Source organism: Mytilus trossulus, chromosome 4 (genome assembly GCF_036588685.1).
Source record: "Mytilus trossulus isolate FHL-02 chromosome 4, PNRI_Mtr1.1.1.hap1, whole genome shotgun sequence".
Taxonomy (NCBI): Eukaryota; Metazoa; Mollusca; class Bivalvia; order Mytilida; family Mytilidae; genus Mytilus; species Mytilus trossulus.
Window position 1 is genome coordinate 33,547,642 of NC_086376.1, and position 26,013 is coordinate 33,573,654.

Here is a 26,013-nt window from a genome sequence, read left to right on the forward strand (position 1 = left end):
CCTATTAACCGGGTTTTCAAAAACACGAGCAACACGACGGGTGCCACATGTGGAGCAGGATCTGCTTACCCTTCCACAGCACCGAAGATCACCCCTAGATTTTGGTGTGGTTCGAGTTGCTTCTTCTTTAGTTTTCTATGTTGTGTCATGTCTACTATTGTTTGTTTGTTTGTCTTTTTCATTTTTAGCCATGGAGTTGTCAGTTTATTTTCGATTTTTGACTGACCCTCTGGGATCATTCGTCCCACTTTCAAGGTCCACAACTTTTTCGAAATTGTGTATACATGTCCTGTTTGACATTTTATTTATAACATTTAATACTCTGAATTCAAAAAATGCTATCAATGTTTTTTGACTTGAATATTTATGCCTTTCTTCGGCATTTCCCCCTAATAAATTCTCTAAATTTGCAGATTCTAGTTATATTGGGATTTATAATGTATTAGCTTCACACGCGTCCACCCCACATAAATTTAAGTGAGGTTCTACTACCTGGCAAACCATTGATTTTAATTATCTGATTAGTTCAAAACTATACAGAAGTAAATGAGTCTGCGGGTACAACGGGAAAATATTAAAGTTGTAGGTCCATCCACGTCAGCATCGGTGTTTTAAATTGAAACTATGACTTGTAGATACGCCTCACACGGTATGGTAGGTGATGGCTTAAGCTTTTGAACGCAACAAGTTCATATCGTCTACACACGAATTGAAGCCTTGGCAGAAGAGTGGTTTTTCGTCCTCGAGGGTATCACCAGCCCAGTAGTCCTCACTTCGGTGTTGACATGAATATCAATTATGTGGTCATGTTTATAATTTTCCTGTTTTCAAAACTTTGAATTTATCGAAAAACTAAGGATTTTCTTATAGTTATCAAAGGTACCAGGATTATAATTTAAGTATCCCAGGAATAGATTACCATAGCCGTATTTGGCACAACTTTTTGGAATTTTGGATCTTCAATGCTCAAAATTCGTACTTGTTTGGCTTGATTAATATTTTGATATGAGCGTCATTGATGAGTCTTATGTAGAAGAAACGCACGTCTGACGTTCTAATTTATAATCCTGGTACCTTTGATAACTATTTAAGTAGTTACTACTGTTATAACTAGCTACAAAACAGTGAGGTTGTGAGTTTGAACCTCGCTCGTGTGGGTGCACTTTAGCTAGGATTGACAGTTTTCCTATCAAAGTTTGGTGGTTTTCTCCGGTTACTCCAACTTCCTCAACCAATAAATTACTTTTCGCAACGATATATTCCAAAAGCGATGTAGATAAGTACGCTAAATCCCAGTAAAAACAAAATAAACTAAATAAAAGTGGGACGTAAGATACCAAAGGGACAGTTAAACACATAAATCTAAAACAAACTGGCTAAAAATGAAAAAGACAAACAGAAAAACAATAGTACACATGACACAACTTAGAAAACTAAGAAATAAACAACACGAACCCCACCAAAAACTAGGGGTGATCTCAGGTGCTCCGGAAGGGTAAGCAGATCCTGCTCCACATGTGGCACCCGTCGTGTTGCTTATGTGATTACAAATCAGGTAAATAGTCTAATTCGGTAGGTCACATTCATGAAAGGGAAGGGGATTGTAGTACGACGTAAGGAACATATCCGATATCATTTGTGAAACAGTTATTCCATAAATAAATTACGCACACAGTGGCACTCGAATCAAAATATCTGAAAGGGAAAATAAAACACAAAGTCAGAGAATAAAGCAAACCAAATACGCCCAAGGCTGGTTAAGCCTGAGGAAAGTTACACCGTAATGTGTCGTAAAATAACACACCTTTTCAGTAAATTTACAAAAAAGAGAATTCCGTTAAAAGGGATTCGATCAAGTTGTAAAATATCGTCAAAGATACATGACTAATGATTTGATACAACAGACACGTGTTTCCTTAACATACTTCTTACAACACAATTGCAATGCCAACAAAAAAAACAAAGTTGAAGAGCATTGAAAAAAAAACTAAAGAAAAAACCCACTCCAAAACCCAAAAAGCCAGACGAATAGCTGTGCAGAATACGGCTGACGATATTGTCTTTGTGTTATCTGCTAAAATCAGATAATAATATTGCACAACCATGCGTTTTCTGAAATTTACATTGTCCAAATAAAAAATCTTGTATTGATCATGGATGATATAAGACATACGCATTTAATACTGGAGAAAAGTTAATTAGACGTTGGATTTTTGCTAGAACTATGTAAAAATACCTTTGATGAGTTTTTATACAGAAAAAAATCCGAATGTGACATTCAGTATATTTATAATGGCAATATATTTGATGATCCTGAACATTGGTGTATAAGTATGAGAACAAAGCGCAACTACATATGCATTTTAAAGGTTAAACTATTGATATAAAATATTGTATCTGTAATCCCATAATATCATCAGGTAATGTCAATCCATAATTAAAGTTCTCTTATTCGAGTATCTTGTTTTAGTCCTGGTGTCTATTATGAGTTTATTTGTACCATTTCAGAACAATATCATAGACATATTTTTTCAGTATCAATACAAGTATTAGATTTGTATATATCCTTATGAGATGTAAAGTTACTTGAATTTTTATTAGAATCAAATCAAATTCAATTTGATATATTCGAATATTTATATAGAAAAACTTTGAATTCACAATAGTATGTCATCCAAAATAATCAAGTCATGTATTATGTATCTGGTTGTCCCGCTACCGCATACGGAGGTGGTTGTTGTCCACTTGTTGGATAGTGCGTCGAATTCTGGTAGCTCTGTTTTGGATCCGTGTAACCAGTATTAGAAGAAGGGTAATAGGCAGGATGGGCTGCATGACCTGGTGGGTATCCCGGATTACTGTATCCTAGAATATCATAGCGACTGATTATTATTAATGAAGAGGTACATATGTTTTATTTAGATATATACGTATTACACAAGCTGTAGGAACTATAACTTTCGTTTGAAAATGATATGAATGGCATGTGGTATGATATTGTTGTTTTATGTTTAACACGAGTATGCGCTTATAAATAATAAAATATGGTGAATAAAAACTCCCATTCAAATTTTTTTTAAATTGATTTGAAATTGGGCAATCGATTAACGAGTATGCATAAACCGCCGACAGTAAATAACGATGGAATTGAAAATATATTGTTTAGAGAACGAATTTTAAAATTTATATTTTTTGTTTTGATATCTCGAGAGGTTTCTCGTCATGCTATGACAATAAGAAAAAACACTTTCATTTGGCAATTTTAAAAAACCTGAAAAATATTGAATGAAAAAAAATGCTGTGCAAACCTTATTATCATCAATATAAAAAAAGAAGATGTGGTATGATTGCCAATGAGACCAACCTCTACAAGAGACCAAAATGACCAAGAAATAAACAACTATAGGTCACCGTACGGTTTTCAACAATGAGAAAAGCCCATACTGCATAGTCAGCTATAAAAGGCCCCGAAATGAAAATGTAAAACAACTCAAACGAGAAAACTAACGGCCTTATTTATATAAAAAGAAAAAAAAAGAAAAAGAAATATGTAACACATAAACAAACGACAACAACTGAATCACAAGCTCCTGCTTTGGGACAGGCACATACATAAATAATATGGCGGGGTTAAACATGCCAGTGAAATCAAATATCTCCCCCTAACCTGGGACAGTGGTATAAGTTCCCTACAATAAAGTTAACAATAAAGTTGCATACCTCCCTGGTATTGAGAACCAGATTGTGCAATAACAGAGGTAGCAGGAGCTCCATATGATGTTGTTTTTCTCACATATGAACGCCTTCTACAGGCAATTCCAATGATAATACATACAGCAACAAGGACAAAAACTCCTCCGACAGCGCCACCAACTGTTCCTCCATAGTTGTAATCTATTGGGAGAGATAATAACAATGGAACTCTTTATTAAGTTATTTTTATTTTTACCATTTTTGCTTAAAAATGTTAAAAAGAACATTTGATAAGTTTGGTACCTTCAGATAACGCATAAAGCCAGGAAATGTGGAAGCTAACTGTGTTTAATTTCTTCAATATGTGAACAAAATAGATCTTCAATGGATGATAAAATCCAATCATTGATGAAATTTACCTGATGAATACAAAATCGTAGTTTCTTTTAAAATAAATCTAAGGACGCACTTTGATGAAATGAAAAAAAATCAATGAAACAAAAAAAACTATATATTTGTTTTTCATTTAAAATATTGTAACCAATCAGACCGTTGTATTTCATTCAGTTTGTCGTCGTTGCCTTCTGAATAGTCTTTATTTCTTAATTTTGGTGGTCTTGTGATAAATTAAAGTTGGTTAGATCCGGTTCATTTTGGACTTTTTATATTTGTGTCTTTCTCATCATACCGTGCCTCATAGTTTGATGTGATCTGCATTTGTTTTTTTTTTTGTGAGAAGAAGACGTTTAGTCTATTTATCTGCATTGGCACGTGTATGATTAAAACGCAAACAATGATTTATGTGTAATGCGCCTTTTTCTGCTGTTTAACATCAATCAATCAACCACCTTATCAAGTAATCAATAACTTAAAGATGGAAGTAACTGAATTTGAGGTAGCACAATACAAAGATTTTATAACTCCAACTCCCAAGTTTTAAAATGCTGTAACTTTATAAAAGTGGTAGTTTTTGGATAGCTAACAGATTACTCTTTCAAATTAATGCAATATTAGTATTTTTCAACATTTATATAACCAATTATAATGTTAACGGTGTCTAAAATATTTTTTCACCAAATTTCCACTTTCAAATGGAATTAGCTTCTGCATACGTATCCCTAGAGGGTTGATTTTATTATATGTTGTTCCTATGACCATTATCTACAAAAAGGTGTCTCAGATTTCAGATAGAATGTACAGAACTATTTTTACACCTAATTAAACATTATCCTCTTTTATGTGGTTAGGATGTTTACACTAATTAGAGATTTATGAGAGAATGGAACACCATAGAGACAATCTGAGACACCCTTTTGAAGCCCATGATGTCTTGATTAAGATTTCGTTAAAATTTTCTGTATAGTTAAAGAGATGATAGAGCTAAATTCATTCGAGTGAACTTACCCAGATTTTGCCGCTTATTACATGATAATTGATTACATAATGATTGCATAATAAAAATATTGCATTCATTTAAAAGATTAATCTTTTATCTATCTATATATACCTCTTTTATTATTTTCTATGCATTCATAAGAAAGTTACAGCATTTCAAAGGTTAGTGATTGGAAGTAAAAAAATCTTTGCATTGTGCTACCTGAAACTAGAGTAGAAAAGATAGTTATCAACTGATCTGGGTGTTTCATGTAGCATGAAAATGATAATCAATAGTATGACTCGCCATCAGACAAGTCATACGAAAACATTGAACTTTTATTTGATGTTTCATTCCAAATAACCTTCATTTCCTCTATTGTAACATGTTTTTTTACCTTCTACATATATTATGACACTTTAACATCGATTAACTACTGTTGCATCCAATCTTTTGTCAATAAAAAACTTACAAGAGTACGTCTTTACAGCTGTAACTTCCAAGGTTATCTGCCCTTGAAATGAACTAGACGAAGAAGTCGTTAGCATTATATCTACATAGTCGTCTGGGTCTGCACACCATTTGTATGTTGGATCACCATAATTTCTGGAGTATGTCTGAAACAGATTAAGTTTGGATATTTTTTCAAATCTCCTACCAGCCTATTTCAAAGTATCATATATAAATCTATATAACCAAAGCAAGTATCACGATAAAAATTTGAAAACTTTATTTTAGATAAACATATTTTATAGATTTTCGAGATGGATAAATGTATTTGTTTCACAGTCTTCTTTTGCAAAATGATAATTGAAAGTTTTAACTTAAAATATTTCATTTTTTAGTATTTCATATAATTTTGCTGTTTTAACTGAGAAAACAAAATGAATTCTAGCATTCAATATAAGCATCGTGTAGTATCCTATCGTTGCTTAAACCAATGTCATTTGACTATTTTGAAGTAGATTTGTCTGATTGTCATTCATACCGAATGTCTTTATTCTAAAATTCTAAACATACCTTTTCGATAAATGTAGAGGTGGAAAACCCTCCGCTGTAATACTTTAAACTAACTCCGGAATTAACTATATTCCAGTTTGTTGCCTTTATGCATATTTTATAACTGTCTAAAGGGTTTTCCGAATCAAAACCATGGAAAGAAACTTTACAACCTCTAAAGTGATCATAACCGCTCCAAGATAATTGGTATGAGTGGTCATCAGTCACATCATTAATGGTAAAACAATCACCAAAGTGAACTAAAATATAACATATAATAATAATTTTTATATATAATTTAATTACAGAATTTTAGACATAAAAAAGAATAAGCTTCAAAATTTCTCTTTGTCTAAAACTCGTTTTTATTATTCTTGTTTAAGGTAGATTCATGGTATACCGCCATCTTGGATTCACAGTACATAATCGGTCTAGTTATTTGCGTCTAAATCTGCAAATTTGGAGACAGATTTGCAATTCAATGGTTAGACTGTTTTTCCATTTAAAGAATTTTTTTTAATTAATCGTATTATACCAAATATTCTAACAAATATCATTTTGTTTTTGTTTTACAATCATTTTTTTCAAATGTCCCATTTAAGGGGAGATAACTCTTTTAGTACAACATTAATACTGGGCTTATAGGGATTTATTTTTAATTGTAGCAAGAAAACAAGTTCGGTGACACCATGTTTTCTTTTTCTTTTTTTTAAATAAAGGCAACAGTAGTATACCGCTGTTCAAAACTCATAAATCCATGGACAAAAAACAAAATCGGGGTAACAAACCAAAACCGAGCAAAACACATTAAATATAAGAGGAGAACAACGACACAACACCGAAACGCAACACACACAGAAACAGACCAATCATTACATTAAAACATATTATAAAACCTTTCTTCTCACAAGTTATTCTAAAATTCTATCTCATAGAATTGTTTTCATGCACACTAATGTGTATTTTCATGAACAAACTAACCAATTTTTGGCAATTTTCACCGACTCATAGCTTGAAAAATAGCACGGTGGCCCATACTTTTTATTAAATTTTTGAAAAGAGCATAGTTAAATCTTCATTTTGGCAAATTATAAAAAAAATCTGAATTCTGTCGCAAAAAATATATACTTGTGATCTACCTTAAATTGACAGCGGGTTAGTGTCTTGAAACTATTAGCATTTTGCAAAAGTTTTACTGATGAGTTGCATGTCCTTTTTTTTGTTATCTATTGGCTCTCTTTCTGGACGATTTTGTTTGGACGTTTTCAAACGTATTTATTTGTAAAGAAAAAAAATGCAGATAAGAAATTACCATCTCTGCTTTTTTTTACATTCGAAATATTGTTGATGTAGATATTTTGGAGATACTTCAATAAAGTTATAAGGTTCACTGTAAATGTGAGTGCGTTTGAGGGTGAAAACAAGTTTTTAATATAAAAAAAATCTCTTTATGCAAAATGATTTATGAAATATAAGATGATAATATTTAAAGTCATATGAAACGAGAGAGTGGTGAAAAATAATGTTTATCCAATTCTTGAACCAATGCAGGTATATATCATAAACTTAACCCTCTGTGCACGATTTTATCATTATTTTCGCAAATATATCATATAATCATATTTTTTTTGGTCTCTGTTTGTTATGATTTAACAAATATGGCTGCTCAGTAAATGCCTTGTATTAAAGCCGAGTGTTACCGATTGTCACCTTTTAGTAAACAATACAAAAAGCATGGGTACTGAGTACGTGTTTAACATGTATAATCAGATATTTGTTTATTTCAATGACAGATCCATGCGAATTGCGATCACCGGTTATTTACGAGGAGGCTTACGCTCGGGTCAATATGCATACGGAAAATATGTCGACGAATTGCTTCCTGGAAGCAAGCAATTAAAAATAAGTTAACTTCTTCTAAATGTGGAAAAATTAAAGAATTTTCCTCAGAAAAAGTATATGTACATAAGTTGTATAATGAAAACTATCCATTTAGATATGAAAAACATAAATTATGCATATTTTTTTTTAATTTGAGGTTTCTTATGGCTTTAATTAGTTATCATGGGTACCAGGATTATAATTTAGTACGCCAGGCGCGCGTTTCGTCTACATAGGACTCATTAGTGACGCTCATATCAAAATATATATAATGCCAAACAAGTACAAATAAACTCATCATGGATTACAGGACTTAATTTGATATATACGAAGTTGAAGAGCATTGACGATCCAAAATTCCAAAAACGATGTGCCTAATATGGCTAAAGTAATCTATGCCTGAGATAAGAAAATGCTTAGATTTCGAAATATTCAAAGTTTTGTAAACAGGAAAGGAGAAGGTCAAGAAAGACTTCTTTTGGCCCCAAAATATAGCAGTTTTACAACATTGTTAAAATGTAAACTTATAGTTATTTATTGGACAGAAAAATGCTTCTGCTACATAAATATGGGCTGTTTTTGACAATACAATGCACATATATCGGTTAGTAGCACCATTAAGTCATGCTTATAGTTATCAAAGGTACCAGGATTGTTATTTAGTACACCAGACGCGCGTTTCGTCTACATAAGACTCATCAGTGACGCTCATATCAAAATATTTATAAAGCCAAACGAGTAAAAAGTTGAAGAGCATTGAGGATCCAAAATTCCAAAAAGTTATGCCAAATACGGCTAAGGTAATCTATGCCTGGGATAAGAAAATCCTTAGTTTTTCGAAAAATTTACTTTGATATTTATAATAATAATAATAATAATAATAATAATAATAATAATAATAATAATAATAATAATAATAATAATAATAATAATAATAATAATAATAATAATAATGATAGTAATAATAATAATAATAATAATAATAATAATTATAATAATTGTTATTATTATAACGATAATAATAATAATATTAAAATAAAAACACTGCATTATTCTTGAATTCAACTGATAAATTGTAATATGTTTTCTGGGTTATTTGTATAGATGAATTACAATTCTAAGTAAATACAGAAACTTTCTTCAATACGGAGACAAATTTTAGTCATTCGTTGTATTTGTGGATTATGTATACTAAGTATGTGAGATAGATCTAAAATACTATACAATATAAATAAAAAGGGACTAAGTAGAATAAACTTCAATCCGAAAAACTATAAATGGCAAAACAAAACAAGAGAAAGTCATGTCTTAATCTGTTGTCAACCTTAAAATGCCCTAGAGAGAACATGTCTTAAGTATGAATAAACTTCTTAATCAACTTACCACTATAGTCGAACCATGCTGCGACAAACTCACATAGAGCAAACATGGCTACTAAAGTCAAAACTACTTTCATTATTCAAAAATGGATTCTATTAAAAAAAAAAAGGAAAATAAAGAGATTATTCTGGAACCCATGAAGCCGTCAATCGTTTCAATGTTTTCAAATTACGTATTACATTCGAAAACATTTAACATGACTTTCGTGATAAATATATGAGTGGATGAAATGTAATTTGATTTACTCTAAACAAAAATGTAATGAATTACATAGGCGTAAAGCAATTAAAGTAATTCTGATGTTTTGTAGGTGATCTTGTCATAACAATACGTACAAGGTTTATTTAAAAGAATAGAGTGATTCCAAAACCAAACTTTTTTAATATACACTGCTATTGAGTGATTGTTGGTTGCTTAACGTCCAGTGGCAAATTTTTCATTCATATTCAGGACGATACACAGTAATTGTACATTTCATTTGCAATGATAAGAAATAAATTGTAAAGTTATTATAATATGTTATGGAGAAAATATAACAAGAAACAAATACCGTGGTCGTATTAAGAAATCAAAATTTCAAATTGAAATACATTTATGCACATAGTTTTCACATGATATCAAGAAAATTTATTATAAATTAACATGTAAATATGTTTCAAATTCATAAACATTTACAAAGAATTAAACATACCAGCATACAAAAATATATCAGAATGTATCAAGCGTTTGACATAGGTTCATGTCATATTTGTTTTTGATAACACTATCAACATTATCTCGATCATGATCATATGGTTATGTCTCAATATCTTATGATGTCTGAAAAGTATACAAAGGTGTTCGTCATAGGTTTTTAGTTGTTATTTCATGATGTCCTAGTTTGCTGATTTCACCAAGTCATAGTTATGATCATAGAAATGGCCATGTTTCTTCAATACGATATTCTATCATTTTGTAACAGATAAAATAACCCACTTGTGTTTTCTAATTTCGCATGTAACATGTTATTTAAAGGTTATTGAACTGATAGACAGACAAAAAGAGAGATTTTATCAAGTGGAAATTATTTAGCACCTGTTACGTAAAATAAATAACCACATGGCGAAAAGAACAAACCACTAAACAACAATAAAATGACAGTACTAATTATTGTAATACAAATTCAACTAAAACTGGGTGTTCATTTTAGTTCATCATGAAGGATATTTAAGCACTTTCTGCTTCGTCACGTTTCTGGTTGCAAATAGAAAATAATATAATAAGTAGAATTCGGTAATATCTCAATCGAAGAAAACTAGATGGATTTATAGGAACAACAACTGTAACATATCATTGGTAGTTTGAAATAAATTCATCCCATAACTATCAATTACTAGTAAGCTATGACGGTGTTCGAATGACTTCGATTTATCATTTGGAAACTCGATGTAATAACTTCCTTCCTGCAATCCTCTATAAATGGAATCATTATAAGAAACACAACAAAACACGAAATATCATCTCAACTTGGGGATATATATCCTATATGCTGGTCATGCGGGCATCTTGCTAAACAAAAGGAAAGTTCACAAGGGTGGAAATTGACATATTCTCTTTTTTGTTAACAGTTTAGTTCTTAACCATCCCTCATTGTTAATTTCAAGATGTAAGTTAAAAAAGAGGGACGAAAGATACCAAAGGGACAGTCAAACTCATAAACCTAAAACAAACTGACAACGCCATGGCTAAAAATGAAAAAGACAAACATACAAACAATAGTATACATGACACAACATAGAAAACCAAAGAATAAACAACACGAACCCCACCAAAACTAGATAAGATACGAATCAGACTTACCTGAATTTTTGGAATTATATATTTCAATTTCACTTGAACATATGCAATTAACAAACTTTGAATTATGACGTGAAGGTAATTCATCTACTTAACGGACCGTGATATTAAGCTTGTTACCAGCTTCTTTCTTTGTTGGTTGAGAATCTCTAGAGTCTTTAGGCTTAAAAGATCAAGATCGTAAGTTCTGTGGGAATTGCATTCCCATAAGAAAACGTGTCTTCCAAGCGTAACACATGGGTTTTCTATAAAACAAATCCGATATAAAAATGAGATTTTATGACTGTCATTTATTTTATGCAGACAGAATCTGACTTTTACGTTACAATTCATGGGTCGGTGTCACTGCTAATGGTTTGTTCCCTAGGGTATCATTAGCCAAGTAGTCTGGACTTTTGTGTAAAGACATGACATATCACTGATGTTAATAACTGTTTATACAATATTGAATTACTCAAAATACAAAGTTTTGTTTTGTTCTCGGACATTAGATTGCCTTAGCCGTAGTTTAAACTTTTTAGAATTTTTGGTTTTAATGCTATTCTATTTTGTTTTAAATTTGGCCTTCCGACTTTATTCATCCGAGTCCACTGCTTAATATTATTTAGACAAAACTCGCGTCAAAATGTTTCATTTCCTACGCATTCATAATTCGTTTTGATCCGACGTTATCGACGTCTTAAAAACGTCTATGGTTGTATGATGTCAATGGAGTGAAATTATCACGCGGAAATTTCGTTGTTTTTTGTTTTGTTTATTTCAATGGGAAATCTATGTTTATCATAGCAACCAGTTTTATAATTATTGTTCTCTGTTTTTTTGGTGAATGATGGGGTTGGTGGATAATTGAAAAAAGTTATAAAACTGTAACCAATTATCTACATAATGTTTTGTGACTGTTTTTTTGCAATGTCATTAGTTTTAGTGTGAATTTTTGTGAATTTTGAATGACCCCTTGGCAACTTCCAGCTTTATTATTCCTAGCTGACTGGTCACTAATATGATAGTTCATTTGAAATTGTGCCAGTCTTTTATAATGTGGTAAACACTACATTAAACAGAGTTTTTTGGGTTGTCAAGCTTAATTACGACCATATTTGAAGCAGTTATTTTTTATCATTAGTGGCAATACTTTGGTTTCTGTAATTGTTTTATTTCATGGGTGGTAGACGATGACGTTGCTTATACGGTTTCCATGCGAAGCTTCTCGATGTCACAGACGTAGATTGTTCTGAGTCTGTGTTAGAACTGAGGATGTTAAAAACACGTTTTTTTATATGATAAGTAAGGATGGTCAATTTTAATGTTAATGATTTATTGGGGAGATGGCTGTTCTATATTCATTGTATATGTTTGTCATTCTGCATTGGGATACAAATATTGACAAATTCTTTCAACTTGCCTTTCGTTTAAAGAGAGGAACACTCGCGTAAAGCAAGGAGAAATTTGACGATTCGTATTATCTATGCACGAGGATAGGAAGATTTATTGTTTTCACTTCTATTAAACCATGGTTAGTTTACGCCTGCCTGATAATATGTAATCTCACAGTAATTTAAACTCCCCAATTTATTCTTGGTATAAAAAATGTTTAGAATAGAACTCTAGGAAGAAGATTTCGTGGAGTATTTGAGAGATATACTGCTGATATGAGCAATTATGAAATAATGTTAAAAATATTTAACATAAGAAATATTGAAAGGGGATCTTTTAAATGTTTTTTCTCTTGAAGGACAAGTGATACTCATGGGATTCTGATTAATTTCAGTGAAGCAGTAATGATAATAGAGGGTAGAAAATACGACCAACTTTAGTTATTGGTGAAGCTTGAAACAATGTTATCAAATAATTCATTTCAGCGCCTCATACTTTTTAAAAGAATAATTTAAATAAGAAATATGGTTGTGTAATTGTTCATATTTTTACATAAATAAGGCCGTTAGTTTATTCGTTTGAATTGTTTTACATTGCCTTTTGGAGCCTTTTATAGCTGACTATGCGGTATGGGCTTTGCTCATTGTTGAAGGTTGTATGGTGACCTAAATTGTTAATGTCTGTGTAATTTTGGTCTTTTGTGGATAGTTGTCTTATTGGCAATCATACCACATCTTCTTTTTAAAGTATTATTGCCATGATTACTTGTAACAAAAAATAATTTGTAACAGCTGAATTAAGCAAACATGGATTTAACACAAAATAACAATATATGATCGACATATGTTTTGGCAGATACGTATTGATTATATGGTATGAAGACAAAATATGAGGTAGATCAAACTTTTCTTTTCTTTCATAAAATGCAGGCCTTGAAAATATACATAATTGACGCAAATTAGTTTCATAAGATACGGTTAACGCGTTGCATTGTCTATTTCCTAGCACCTTTCCGTTTGCATTACAAGTGGTTTCAGGTAAAGTAACTATACATTTGTCATAACAAATAAAAAAAAGCCCCAATTAAAAATATTTGAAATATGTTTTATTTTCAATAGAGTACCCGTTATGGCCAAAATCAGTACATGATCAGCAATAAAAGCAATTAACAATATTCATAAAACATTTGTATTAATAAGATTTCTACTCGTGGATAATGCACACGAACAAGAACAGTGAATGCAAAAACAGAATTTACCAAGGTTAGGTATAATAAAGGTTTATTAACAAAATACAAATCAGTATAACAAATAGTTCAGGATGGATATTTCAATTCTGTAATAACCAGGTTTGTACCATCAATACAACCAATCTTTTCAAAAAGTGGGCAACTTATTGTCATTCTTTTGAGCGTCACTGATGAGTTTTTTGTAGACGAAACGCGCATCTGGCGTAAATATAAAATTTAATCTTGGTATCTATGATGAGTTTATTGACTCAAAAATAATTTAAAATGACAAATGTATCAGTATTTTGTTGGTCCTCCTGCTGGAAACTGAGGCTTGCCTACGGTATCTTGTGGATATGGAGGCGGTTGTTGTGGATACTGTTGATGGTTGGAGTAGCCTTGTTGTGGAGCAGGATTACCAGTATTTGAGGGAGGGCTATACGGAGGAGGCGACGCTGGACAAGTTGGATATCCAGGATTGTCGAATCCTGAAATATAACACTCATCTTCAATTAAGGTAGTACCTAACACTACAGAGAGATATCTCTGTAAAAATCAGCTAAACGTTTTAATCACGTTGTTTTGTTAAGGAAATATGAAGCTTCTCAATGATCAAAATTGGTGTTTGTCTAACTGCTATATAACAAACAAAATTTTTCTGATAAAGTGGTTGGTTCAAATTTTTGGAAATTTTTATATTTTTCTTTAAAGGTTAAGGTAAATATTTCGTCAACATTTTATGAAAATTAAACGAGCAAAACTAATTTTAGTCAAGGTGTTTGGTATCACCTTAAACTGTTACCCATAATGATAAATATATGTCACTTATTTCAGCAAGGAAAGGGTAAGGATTAAAGAATGTTATATTTGTTTTTACTTGCTCAACATATGAAAATAAGAGGATGTTTTTGCAGAATTCTATTTAACGTGAAAAGATTGGCTACGGTTAGTTGAAATTCTGTCTACCAAAATATGTACTCGATTATAATAGTTATATGGAATTTAATGAATTTGTTTTATTTGTTTCAAAATTCTCCATTAAAAATTAATACCATTCCTATGATGCATTCGTAGTCATCTCTTTCACTGTTATTCATATGGTATTCAAAAAACTGTTTCAATTCTTTTATCTTTTTCAATGTTTGAGATAAGATGTTCAAAAATCTATTTTAATTCCTTAGTCTCTTTCAATGTTTTTCATAGGATGTTCCAAAAAACTGTTTCAATTCCTTTATCTCTTTCAATGTTTTAGATAGGATGTTTAAAAAAAACTGTTTCAATTCCTTTATCTCTTTCAATGTTTTAGAAAGGGGTTCCAAAAAAAACTGTTTTAATTCCTTTATCTCTTTCAATGTTTTAGAAAGGGGTTAAAAAAACTGTTTCAATTTCTTTATCTCTTTCAATGTTTTGAAAGGGGTTTCCAAAAAACTGCTTCAATTTCTTTATCTCTTTCAATGTTTTAGAAAGGGGTTTTAAAAAAAACTGCTTCAATTTCTTTATCTCTTTTAATGTTTTAGAGAGGATGTTCCAAAATCTTACCTCCTATTTGTCGTGAAACAGACATGGACACGACAGTGGTAACCGAAGTTCCAGCGCCAAATGCTCTTATTGATCTGGCATAAGCACGTCGTCTGCAAACCACCACAACGATAACACATACAATTACTAGAAACATAACTCCTCCTGTCACTGAACCGCTGATCGTTCCAAAACCGGTATAACTATTATCTGTTGCTAGAAACAAACATTATTTAGCATCATTAAAGTACTTTAACCAGAGTCTGTTTACTAAATCAAAGAAGTAGATAAGTGGAAAGTAAAATCCCAAAAATACGGAACTAAGAGGAAAATCAATTCGGAAAGTCCATAATCTCATGGCAAAATCAAATAACAAATCGCATCAAAAACGAATAGACAAGAACTGTCATATTCCTGACTTGGTACAGGCATTTTCAAAGGTGTATTGTTTCAAGTCCTCATTGTTTGATACCAATCAGAAGGATCCAAAGTTTGTTGATAACTGCTATCTCCAATAATACCATACTAACTTTCAAATGTTCATTTACTTGTATCTACAGACAAATTAGTGAAATACGTTTTCTTGACTTCGAAATTGTATGTTTTACAAAATTTACAGCACTCCATAAAAGAGTTTATCATAACACAGGTTAAAATAAAATTAACGGTACTAATTTTCTTGCACAAGATGCGCATTTCGACAATACATGTCTCTTCAGTGATGCTCGTGGCCAAAATTAACTTATATTGTAAGGCTGCACTTTTGTTTTGTGTGTCATTTAAAGTAAAACAAATGTACTTCTGACAAGATATATCGATCGGCAGATACAGTAATAGCGTGTATGCAAGTAAAAAAAAGAGAGATATCCCTACACAGAAAGATCAATGTGTCCATAATTTTACCTTAAAACAGTTACAGCTTTACTTGAAAAGCATTTGTAAATTGTCGAAACAGTTTTCAGAGATGTTTTGGATATTATATACCAATATATTGACAATATATAGCTAATAGATATTTACTTTGTCGTTATTTAGGAATGTTATTTTATTTTGAAGAATGGTGTATAGTTGTTGATGGTCATTGTTTTCATTTATCAGACTTTTTATTTTTGTCCTCACTGTAAAATGGTGAATGAATATATATGTTCCGGACCATATGAGTATTTTATGAGTATTATAACCATACGCGTATGGTCATGCCCATGATCATTTCTACTCAAGATATGAGGCCGACTTAACTGTATTTGCTGTATCCTTTTTCTGTAGTTTAATGGGATAGATGCGTTCGACATAGTCACCAAATTTTGAATTATTAAGTAAAAAAAAACATCATCTATATAGCGGAAAGTAGAGTTAAAGGATATTGCTAACTTCTTATCTTTCTTCCTAAGAAGTTCTTGTATGAAGTCAGCCTCATAACCTGAGAGGACTGTGCATTTTATTACTTACGAATAGGGATGTCGACAATAGGAAAATAAAACCAATGTCATTGCAACTGCCATAAATCCAAATTTTAGCACTATGCAGACAAGAAAGTCAGAAGCAGTAATTAAAATAAAATTGACGAAAGCCTGATTCTACAATAGGTCTTTGATTATGGTTCTATCTTACGTTAAGTTTGACTTAACAGATCATACATTTCTTATGAACCTGTAAGCAAAAGTAATTACTTTCGTTCACTGTACCTCAAGGTATGGCAGTCGTTAATAGAAATTAATAATAAGTTAAGAACAATATGTATTTTTCTTTAAATGTCAATGTCTTCAAATTTTGATGCATATTAATCTATTTTAATACAAGTTTGTAGATTTAGCTAACAGAGTCTTTATATTTGTATAGAGTAACATTCGTTTATAGTGGAAAATTGTTTTATAGTTAAATATGCTACAATTAAAAATTGCCATATAGTCCCTCTCTGTGATTAATATTAGATAACTCTGGTTAATTTTCCAATAAATCTTTCCTGAAGGGGAGATGTATAATTCGACTTTCATTATAGTCTTTCTCAAAAATAATGAACGGTTCTTTATATTGGTATGTAATAATTTTAAACGTTTCAAATTCATGAAATTATATTCGTACATCATTGTTTTTGATACAACAATAACAAAAACTGAAATATATTGAATTGATACATTTTGTAATTATTCAAAATTATATCAGAAACCTATACTTAACTATAAAATAATTAACCTGTTAAAGGTTGACCCTACTTAAATATTTTTTTCGAATCGGAACATAAAACAAAGGAATGTCACTCTTGCATACAAATGGCACTTCAATATTTATATTAATTGTGCGTTCGTGCTCCACCTTCAATGAAGATTCTAAATTTTAAATATAACAAAAAGGTGTTAATCTATAGGATAGTGAAGACTAATGAAAGCTAACCCACTGTAAACAAATTTTTTAAAACTTCCTCAGAAAAATGCTCTAGCCACTTGACTTTCATAACTTATAATTAACGTTTTTACACACTATTTTAATAAAGTGGTAAAATATTATTTGCTTCTCAAAGTGTAAGTCGCAATAAAAATCGTATGCTTGCATCATCTTACCCAAATACAGATATTTTATTTTTAAAGATATAAGTTTGTAACAAATCACAGGCACATGTTATGATTCGATTAAATGCCGATATACCGATATCGTAAGGTAAATATGCTATTCAAATGGACCTAAATGCTCAAACTACTAGATATTTAAATCCCTTTTTGAATTCTCACATTGTATATACAACTTGTTAGATATGTAAATAAGCTTTATAATTACAGGTATATGTCTTCACAGCTGTGACATTTAATGATATCTGCCCTTGGTTGGAACTGGTAAGCGATCCTGTACTGAGCTCAACGTAAACATAATCGTCTTGGTCTGAACACCATTGAAATGTTGGATCACCATCATATTTTGTATACGTCTGTAATAATTGTTGATGAAAACATGAAGTTACAAAACAAGTTATAAGATAAAGCAATTATAATTTTAAATGACAAAATGACTAAATATATGACACTTGACGTTCGATTTTAGATAGTCAATCAAAAAATTGAAATTTACAGTTTTGCACATGCATTTTCTTGTGCATGATGGTTTGTAGTGATACCTAAGTGCTACAGATATTTGTTAAAATTGTATGGTTAAAAATAAGATAAACATTTCCCTTTAAAAAAGAATAAAATATGTGATAATTTGTTTTTGAGTGGCTCAAACGCTTATAGCCTACATATAAACTATTCATATGGACATATATCTTTCTAAATTTAAAGAGCAAGACACGAATGCATATTAATTCTAAACTCTTAATATCAGCTCAAATCATGCTATTATTGTCATATCGTGACAACACCACCTGTACTGTGTCCAGCGCACTGGACAGCTCGATCATGTAGACTGAACTAACAAATAAGCTTACGGTGGCCTACTGTAACTTTTCCTCATTAGAAGAATTTTGAGATGTAGCAAAGTACATGATAAATATAAAGATGGAATTGATTAAATATGAAAATTACCCACCCTTTGAGCGAAAATGCTACTTCAAGTGTAATATTTCAGAGTAACACCAGCATCCTTTACATTCCAGATTACTGCTTTTATACAGATCTTATATTCATCATCAGAAAAGTCACTAGGCCCGTTAAATGATACTTGACATCCACTCAAGTGATTGTCTCCATTCCATGACATTTTGTACGAATGATCTTCAGTAACATCATGGGATACCGAACAAGCACCAAAACCCACTGGAATAAATAATCATAATCATGTGTTGTTAAAGGATTATGTACATGTATACCTTAAAAAATTGAATTTTATACACAAAATGATGATGATAAAATAGATTAAGATGTTATTGATTATAAGACATCTAGCTATCCACCAGAGATCAAACATCATTGTTCTCTTTAAGGATGAGGTAATGAAAATCCAAAGCTGGATTCATAACATTGTATTTATTAAGATCCGTTTTAGTTATTATATTTATCAAATTGAAAATACAACTTTGCGAAATAGTCTGTGGCGTCATTGACATGTCATAATTACCGGTAAGATTTCACAAACATAGCGTTTATTAACGAACATTACAAAATTTAAATACGCACAAACTAAATCCTAAATTTTATAAGATAACAACTGCTTCTTTAAATAATACATCGCCATATCTTTTTTTTTCTAAATGATGATCTGTATATACAACAGCAAAATAGTTGAAACGCTAACAAAGGGATATTGAAACTCATAACTCGAAAACAACTCGACAATGTAAAAGAATACTGCTGATAGAAAATCCACCAAACTGATACAAAAAGACAGTTATGCATCTAATAAATTCAATCACTACAAAACAGTTTAGATACGAAAAAAAAATGCGTGAAGAATTTAATAATGTACCGTCATGTATAATTTACTTTGTTTTTCGAACGCAATCGCATTTATCTTTAAAAAGGCTGATGTTGTTGTTATCATTTCGGAATGAAGATATTTTTATCCAACGGAAAACCTATACAAAACTAATGTGTAGTTCCTTACCAGAATCATACCATGCCGTCACATAGTCTGCACTATTGAAAACTGCTAACAAGAATAAAACTACTTTCATCGTCAAAGTTGGGGTCTACAAAAATTACAAAAATAAAACATTAGTTTATTATAATCGTGTAAACTCAATTCAATTCATTTCATATGTAAAATAATCTAGCAATTGATACTTCGAGCGCACCTTCAAACAGTAGAAATAAAACAACAAGTTTGTCGGATGTGTAAAAAATTGAAAACAATGCGTTTATTTATTTCTTGCGCCCTAACTGCTTTTTTGGATGTACCTTCATCAGAAACGATCAAAGCCAAATATTTTATATCCGAAGACGTATAAGTACCGAGACCACTGAAGAGCTATATGTCAAAAATACCTAAAATAAAAAGCCAAATTCATATAAAGCCAACTTTGCCTGAGGAAGTTGAAACCTTAGTTTCTGAATAATTTAAAAATTAAAAAACAAGCAATTATAGTAAAGTTTGTTAAATCATGTCAGTACCAAAGTACTGACAACTGAGCTGATGAAATCATCCGGGACTTATAGTTTACCAGCAGAGGTATCGATCCAGTGATGTACAAAATGAAAACAACACGTTTATCAATTTATTGCGTCCGAAGCGCTTTTCTGGATTAATCTTCATTAGGAACGCTCAAAGCCATACCCTTTGAAATCCGAAGATGTATAAGTACCATAATCGTGAAAATGATGCATTGAACTGTCCAATCCGATTCACTCTCTATATAAAAGTATTGTTCATATGTACAAAATTTAAGAAACTAAGGCTCCAATTCACTCATGCAAAGTTGAGTGTGATACATTAGCCGATTTAGGGTCTTTTAAGTTTATATAGTTTCTCACGCATTTAATGATTCTCAACTATTAGCAAAACTGACTTATACATGGTTTCTACAGCTTTTTACCAAATACTGATAAAGGTCATTTGGCAATGTTCAATACAACTTAATTTTATGTTGGCGAGTGGACTTGATGAATGTTGTCGAAAGCAATCCGTTTGGGCTCTATGAAATTACAAATGAGATTGAATATTTACGTATAATCTGCTCCATACATATGGTAATATTAAGAAACAAAGAGATATCAATGAGACTTATGAGGTGATTCTTTTATTTAGATAAAAATCTTTTTTTATGCAATAACATTTCAGTAGTAGCTCCTTCATGTGAATTATCCTGGTTGATGCAATATTCAAAGGCTTGTGATTTTTGCCATTTCCCTTGATAGATGATTGCTTTTAGCAAGATACTACATGTAATAAACCATAGATTTTGAATGATAAAATGGACGCCATCAATTCGAAAGTTTCACCATAACTAAGTATTTGTATTGCAGATGACTATGGCATTTCAAACTTTAAGCCGTTATCCTCTGTTGCGCGATAGTAACATAAACAATACAACTACCTTTCTTTAAAACACCACCGGCTCTTTGTGAAAAAATCTCATCATAGATACCAGGACTAAATTTAGTATGATAAGAACAGTAGTATACTCCTGTTGGCTTTATATAATAACAAATTTTGAAACAGGTTTTGACAGGTATAAGAAAGTGTGATTTGAGTGCCATGGTTTGAGTGCCAATGAGACAATGCACGATCCAAAGGTAAACAGTTAGGCCTTCGACATTGAGCCTTGACTCACACCAAAAAACAAGATATAGAGGCTCAAAAAATTACTAGCGTAAAACAATTTAAACAGGAAAACTAACGGTCTAATCTAACGGCCCTTCGTGTGCCAATTGGAGGCTCAGAAGAAAAGACGATTTTTTTGTGTACAATCATTGACCATAGGCACACTTGAAGGATTTAAATTTGTTTTGTGTTTGCAATAACGTTCGAAATATACTTGGGGAGAAAACTGAAAACTAGTAGCAGAGGAAAATGCTGTCAGCAATGTAGCAAAAAGAAATCTTCATACGAACAAAATCTTAATCAACAATATATCTATACTATTAAACGTGAAGACTTTATTTTGTGTGTCGCTTCTCTTTCTTCCACAGTAAATAAATCATCAATTTGTGTTCTATAAGGACAATGCATTTGTCATCCATTGCTATTATTATTCGATTGGGTAAGTATTGGAGAAAAACGAAAATACAGGTGTCAGACAGCCAATTACTCCCTCCAATGCAGAACGTATGATAAGTAGCCCTACTCTAACACAAAATAGTTCTTTTGACGTCCATGTTAACTTAAAACTTACCGACAACGGAGTAGGTTCGGTAAGGACCGATTTTGGCCTCAAATTTCAGGTTTATCTGACTAAAGATTTTGGACACATTTTAGAAACTTAATTGTCTATTTCAGTTGATTCAATTAGTGTATGTGAAAGATTTAAACTGATTAGGTCATTAAAAACGCTCCAATTCTGTTTGGATTATTTTGAGTGAAAAAACGATAATAAAGTCGTCTAGATATTGTTTCCGTCATCGGACGAACTTTTTTTTTTTTATATATTTTTGGAAATTATAGGGAACTATCGGATGAATTTTAGGTGGAAAGGGGTGGAGATGTATGTGGTGGGGATAGATGATGAAATTTGTAGAAACAATAGGCAGAAAAGGAATTTTTAGTAAAAAGGGGATGATTAGCAACTTGGCCAAAAAAAGACACGAGAAAGTCAGGCTAAAATAATAAAAAATAAACCAGGCCGGACCGAATAGTCAAAAATTAAAAGCCAGGACAGACATAACAAATAAAAAAGATATGAGGACAGTATTTTTCAACCTACCAAAAGTCTTTATAACTGTGTTTTTCAACAATTTATATAAATTAAACTTAATCTGTAACTCATCATGGTTAACTCACATACCAAATATTATCAAAATATCTGAAGGCGTTCAGAAAAAAGTCCTCATAATGGTTTGTTGCGCAATGACGGAATGACATACAATGGTAAAACTGTATGGGACCTAACACTTCGTTGCGGGGCCATAAAAAAACCCCAATGTTTGATTTTATCTATGTTATTATATGACATTTATTTTATTCATTCTATCTTAGGCAATCTTACTTAAATTTAATTTCCCGCGATTTCCCGGATGTGATCCTGTTGTATATAAAACTAAAGATACAATAAATTTCTATGCTCTTCAACTGCGTACTTTATTTGGCCTTTTTTAAAACTTTTTTGGATTCGAGCGTCACTGATGAGGTTTTTTTGGACGAAATATACTTAATTTAGTCCGGGTATCTATAATTAGTTTATTGACAATCACTGGGTCGATGCCAATGCTGGTGGAGATTTATTTTCCCGAGGGTATCACAAGCCCGGTAGTCAGCACTTTTTTTGCTAATATGTATTATCATTGATATGATTAAATTAATAAATTTACTGTTAAAATTTTTTGAAATTTTTGAAATACTAAGGTTTTTCTACCTCAGGCATAGATTACCTTAGCTGTATTTGGCATAACGTTTAGGAATTTGGTCCTCAATGCTCTTCAACTTCCTACTTTTGTTGGCCTTTTAACTTTTTTGTATTCGAGTGTCACTGATGAGTCTTTTGAAGACGAAACGCGCGTCTTGCGTATATACAAAATTTTATCCTGGTGTCTTTGATGAGTTTATTTATATAAATGTTCTTAATTAAAGTTGCAACTGCCATGCACAAGCTAATTTTAAATTGAACGAATTGAAGTCCAAATTTATTTATAACGAAATACATAAATTCATTATTGATCCTCTCATATACCGCTGGTACAAAAAGCAAAATGTACAAACACACGGTGATTTGAACTTCCTCCTATACTAGTATATACACATATAGCTTGAGGCTTTTTCTTCGTTATTAATAGGGACTTTCTCTGAAGGTAAAGGAACAGAAAATTTAAAAAGGAAAATAAATAGCGACTTACCCCCATAACCATATATGAATAAATATTGAAACACAGATATAAGTATGTAATATTTATTTTTAAGCTATCAAGATAACAAACACCACACCGTCGAATTGATCTATTTAACACTTTAGATGTTAATTATTGTGTACTTAACTGATATTCTTTCCCAACCCGGATTTTATCTTTGTGTAGTCCGTGTATCATAGGACGTCAATCCTCACAGATAACTTCTGATAAATCCGATTTTCCGATTAAACAGGTTATTGTTACGAATCGGGTTTTCCATAAAAGAGGGACGAAAAATACCAGAAGCAGAGTCAAACTCATAGACTGAAAATATCACCATGGCTAAAATTAAAAAAAAAGACAAAAGATAGTACAAGACAAAACATAGAAAACTAAAGACTAAGCAACACGAAACCCACAAAAATTTGATTTAACCAAATCATTTGGTGGCAGTAACTCTTTAAATTTTACCATGATTGATTACCACTGCTTAAGTAGCGTCCAAGCCAGTAGCAATCCTTATCAATAATATCATGATAAGGAATACAGTTTAAATAAAACTTGATTTTATATTGTTGCTTCAAATAACTGGTAGTTACGAAACGAGATAAAATCATCTTTTTTGTCGTTAATCTTAGATCTCAACTGGACTCTTTTTAAATTTCTATATTGAAAAATATTATGCAGACGAAAGGGTAGAAAAATAACATGCAAATGATAATACTCATGCGTCGAAAACAAACTGAAAATACCAAGACAAAAAAAAATCAGGCAAAAGATAACAACAGTATACAAAACACAACATAGAAAACGAAACACTTGGCAACCTGTTCAAACATTGAATTGCTCAGTGATAGAACATCATCAACATAGCTACCAAACATTGAATTGTTCAGTGAGAGAACGTCATCAACGTAGTCAGCAAACATTGAATTGTTTCAGTGAGAAAATGTCATCAACGGAGCCACCAAACATTGAATTGTTTCAATTCAACGGTTTCGGTACTGGCTTGAGCGTGCCTGATGAAGGAAAATCCAGAAAAACGTTTCGAACCCAAGAAGACAATAACAATCAAGATCAAGTAGTAAAAAAGACTCATAAAACCAAAAGAAATTTACATCAATAGTTTTAAATAGTAAATAAGAATTAACACGACTCCACTAAAAACCGGGAGTGAAATCAGGTTCTCCACAAGGGTGAGCATTTCCTGCACCATATACGGTACCCGTCGTGTTATTTCTTTGTTCAGTTCGGTAATGATGGTAGGTTCTTATGACTGAGGAAGAATATCAGATATGATTTCTGATACACTTTTGTGATAATGACCAATCAGCTCATAATGGCGACCGTAAAAATTCATGATAACTTAATTTAATATAATTTCAAATTCAATTATATTAAATGTAAGTGATCACTGAATTTATTATAATTAAGTGACAGTACATCACTAGTATACTAAAAGGTGAAATTAAAAGATTGGGCTAATTTCTTTTCTCCTTTTTGTACAAGCCCTTGGATAAATTTTGCTTCATAGGAATACGAAAACAAATCTGCAAGTACAGCAGCGTAATTGGTACCCATTAGGATTCCAATAATCTGTTAGAAGTCCAAACCTCCAAATTCTACAATATGTTGTCAATTAAAAAGTCCATCATGCCAGTAATATCCTCTTCGGTGTATTTATTGCTGGAATCTACATATGAAAGAGGGACGAAAGATACCAAAGGGACAGTCAAACTCGTAAATCTAAAACAAACTGACAACGTCATGGCTAAAAATGAAAAAGACAAACAGAAAAACAATAGTACACATGACACAACATAGAAAACTAAAGAATAAACAACACAAACCCTACCAAAAACTAGTGGTGATCTCAGGTGCTCCGGAAGGGTAAGCAGGGTATGACTTTTTTTTAGCTGAATTCCTGCCCAAAACTATGTATTTAAAGTAGTCTAACGCCCTTTTCTGTTAAAGAAACATAAGCTGACGAGTTCTTTCACTCAGGAAATTATCAACCGTGTTTTTTTTCTCAATTTTTGTATTATTCAGTGGCATAGAGTAACTTATTTTATATCCTTGGTATAGAATGTACTGTTTGTATCAGTGGCAGCAGAGTAACTTATATCATATCCTTGGCATAGAATATACTGATATTGTATCAGTGGGATACAGTTACTTATATCATATCATTGGTAAAGAATATACTGATATTGTAACAGTGGCAAAAGAGTAACTTATATCATATCCTTGGTATAGAATATACTGATATTGTATCTTTGGCATTTAATCACTTATATTATTAATTCGTATATATTAACAAATTTGAT

General features: G+C 31.5%; 2 protein-coding genes across 2 annotated transcripts in view; both read right to left on the reverse strand.

Moving 5' to 3' along the window:
• Window positions 1-2,347: 2,347 nt before the first annotated feature.
• On the reverse strand, window positions 2,348-9,404 carry LOC134716563 (uncharacterized). The gene is made up of 5 exons (XM_063579574.1): window positions 9,332-9,404; window positions 6,089-6,327; window positions 5,541-5,685; window positions 3,721-3,894; window positions 2,348-2,865 (listed from the first exon to the last, which is right to left on the reverse strand). The coding sequence occupies exons 1-5, from the start codon at window positions 9,402-9,404 to the stop codon at window positions 2,696-2,698; spliced, it is 801 nt and encodes a 266-aa protein (XP_063435644.1). The 3' UTR covers window positions 2,348-2,695.
• Window positions 9,405-13,952: 4,548 nt separating this feature from the next.
• The window catches only part of LOC134715156 (uncharacterized), a 35,086-nt gene continuing 23,025 nt past the window's right edge, over window positions 13,953-26,013 (reverse strand). The window contains exons 4-6 of the mRNA XM_063577118.1: window positions 18,057-18,204; window positions 15,306-15,500; window positions 13,953-14,254 (exon numbers count right to left, since the gene is read on the reverse strand). Coding sequence (XP_063433188.1) covers window positions 14,064-14,254; window positions 15,306-15,500; window positions 18,057-18,204 — 534 coding nt within the window. The 3' untranslated portion in view covers window positions 13,953-14,063. The remainder of the gene's footprint in view (window positions 14,255-15,305; window positions 15,501-18,056; window positions 18,205-26,013) is intronic.

What these genes read in the sequence shown, in the direction of transcription:
- LOC134716563 (XM_063579574.1), bottom strand. Translation starts at nt 9,404, where the DNA reads ATGAAAGTAGTTTTGACTTTAGTAGCCATGTTTGCTCTATGTGAGTTT. An exon ending in CCTCTACATTTATCGAAAAG is followed by an intron (nt 5,686 to 6,088) that starts GTATGTTTAGAA and finishes AATCTGTTTCAG; the next exon opens with ACATACTCCAGAAATTATGG. An exon ending in TGGTTCTCAATACCAGGGAG is followed by an intron (nt 2,866 to 3,720) that starts GTATGCAACTTT and finishes ATGATATTCTAG; the next exon opens with GATACAGTAATCCGGGATAC.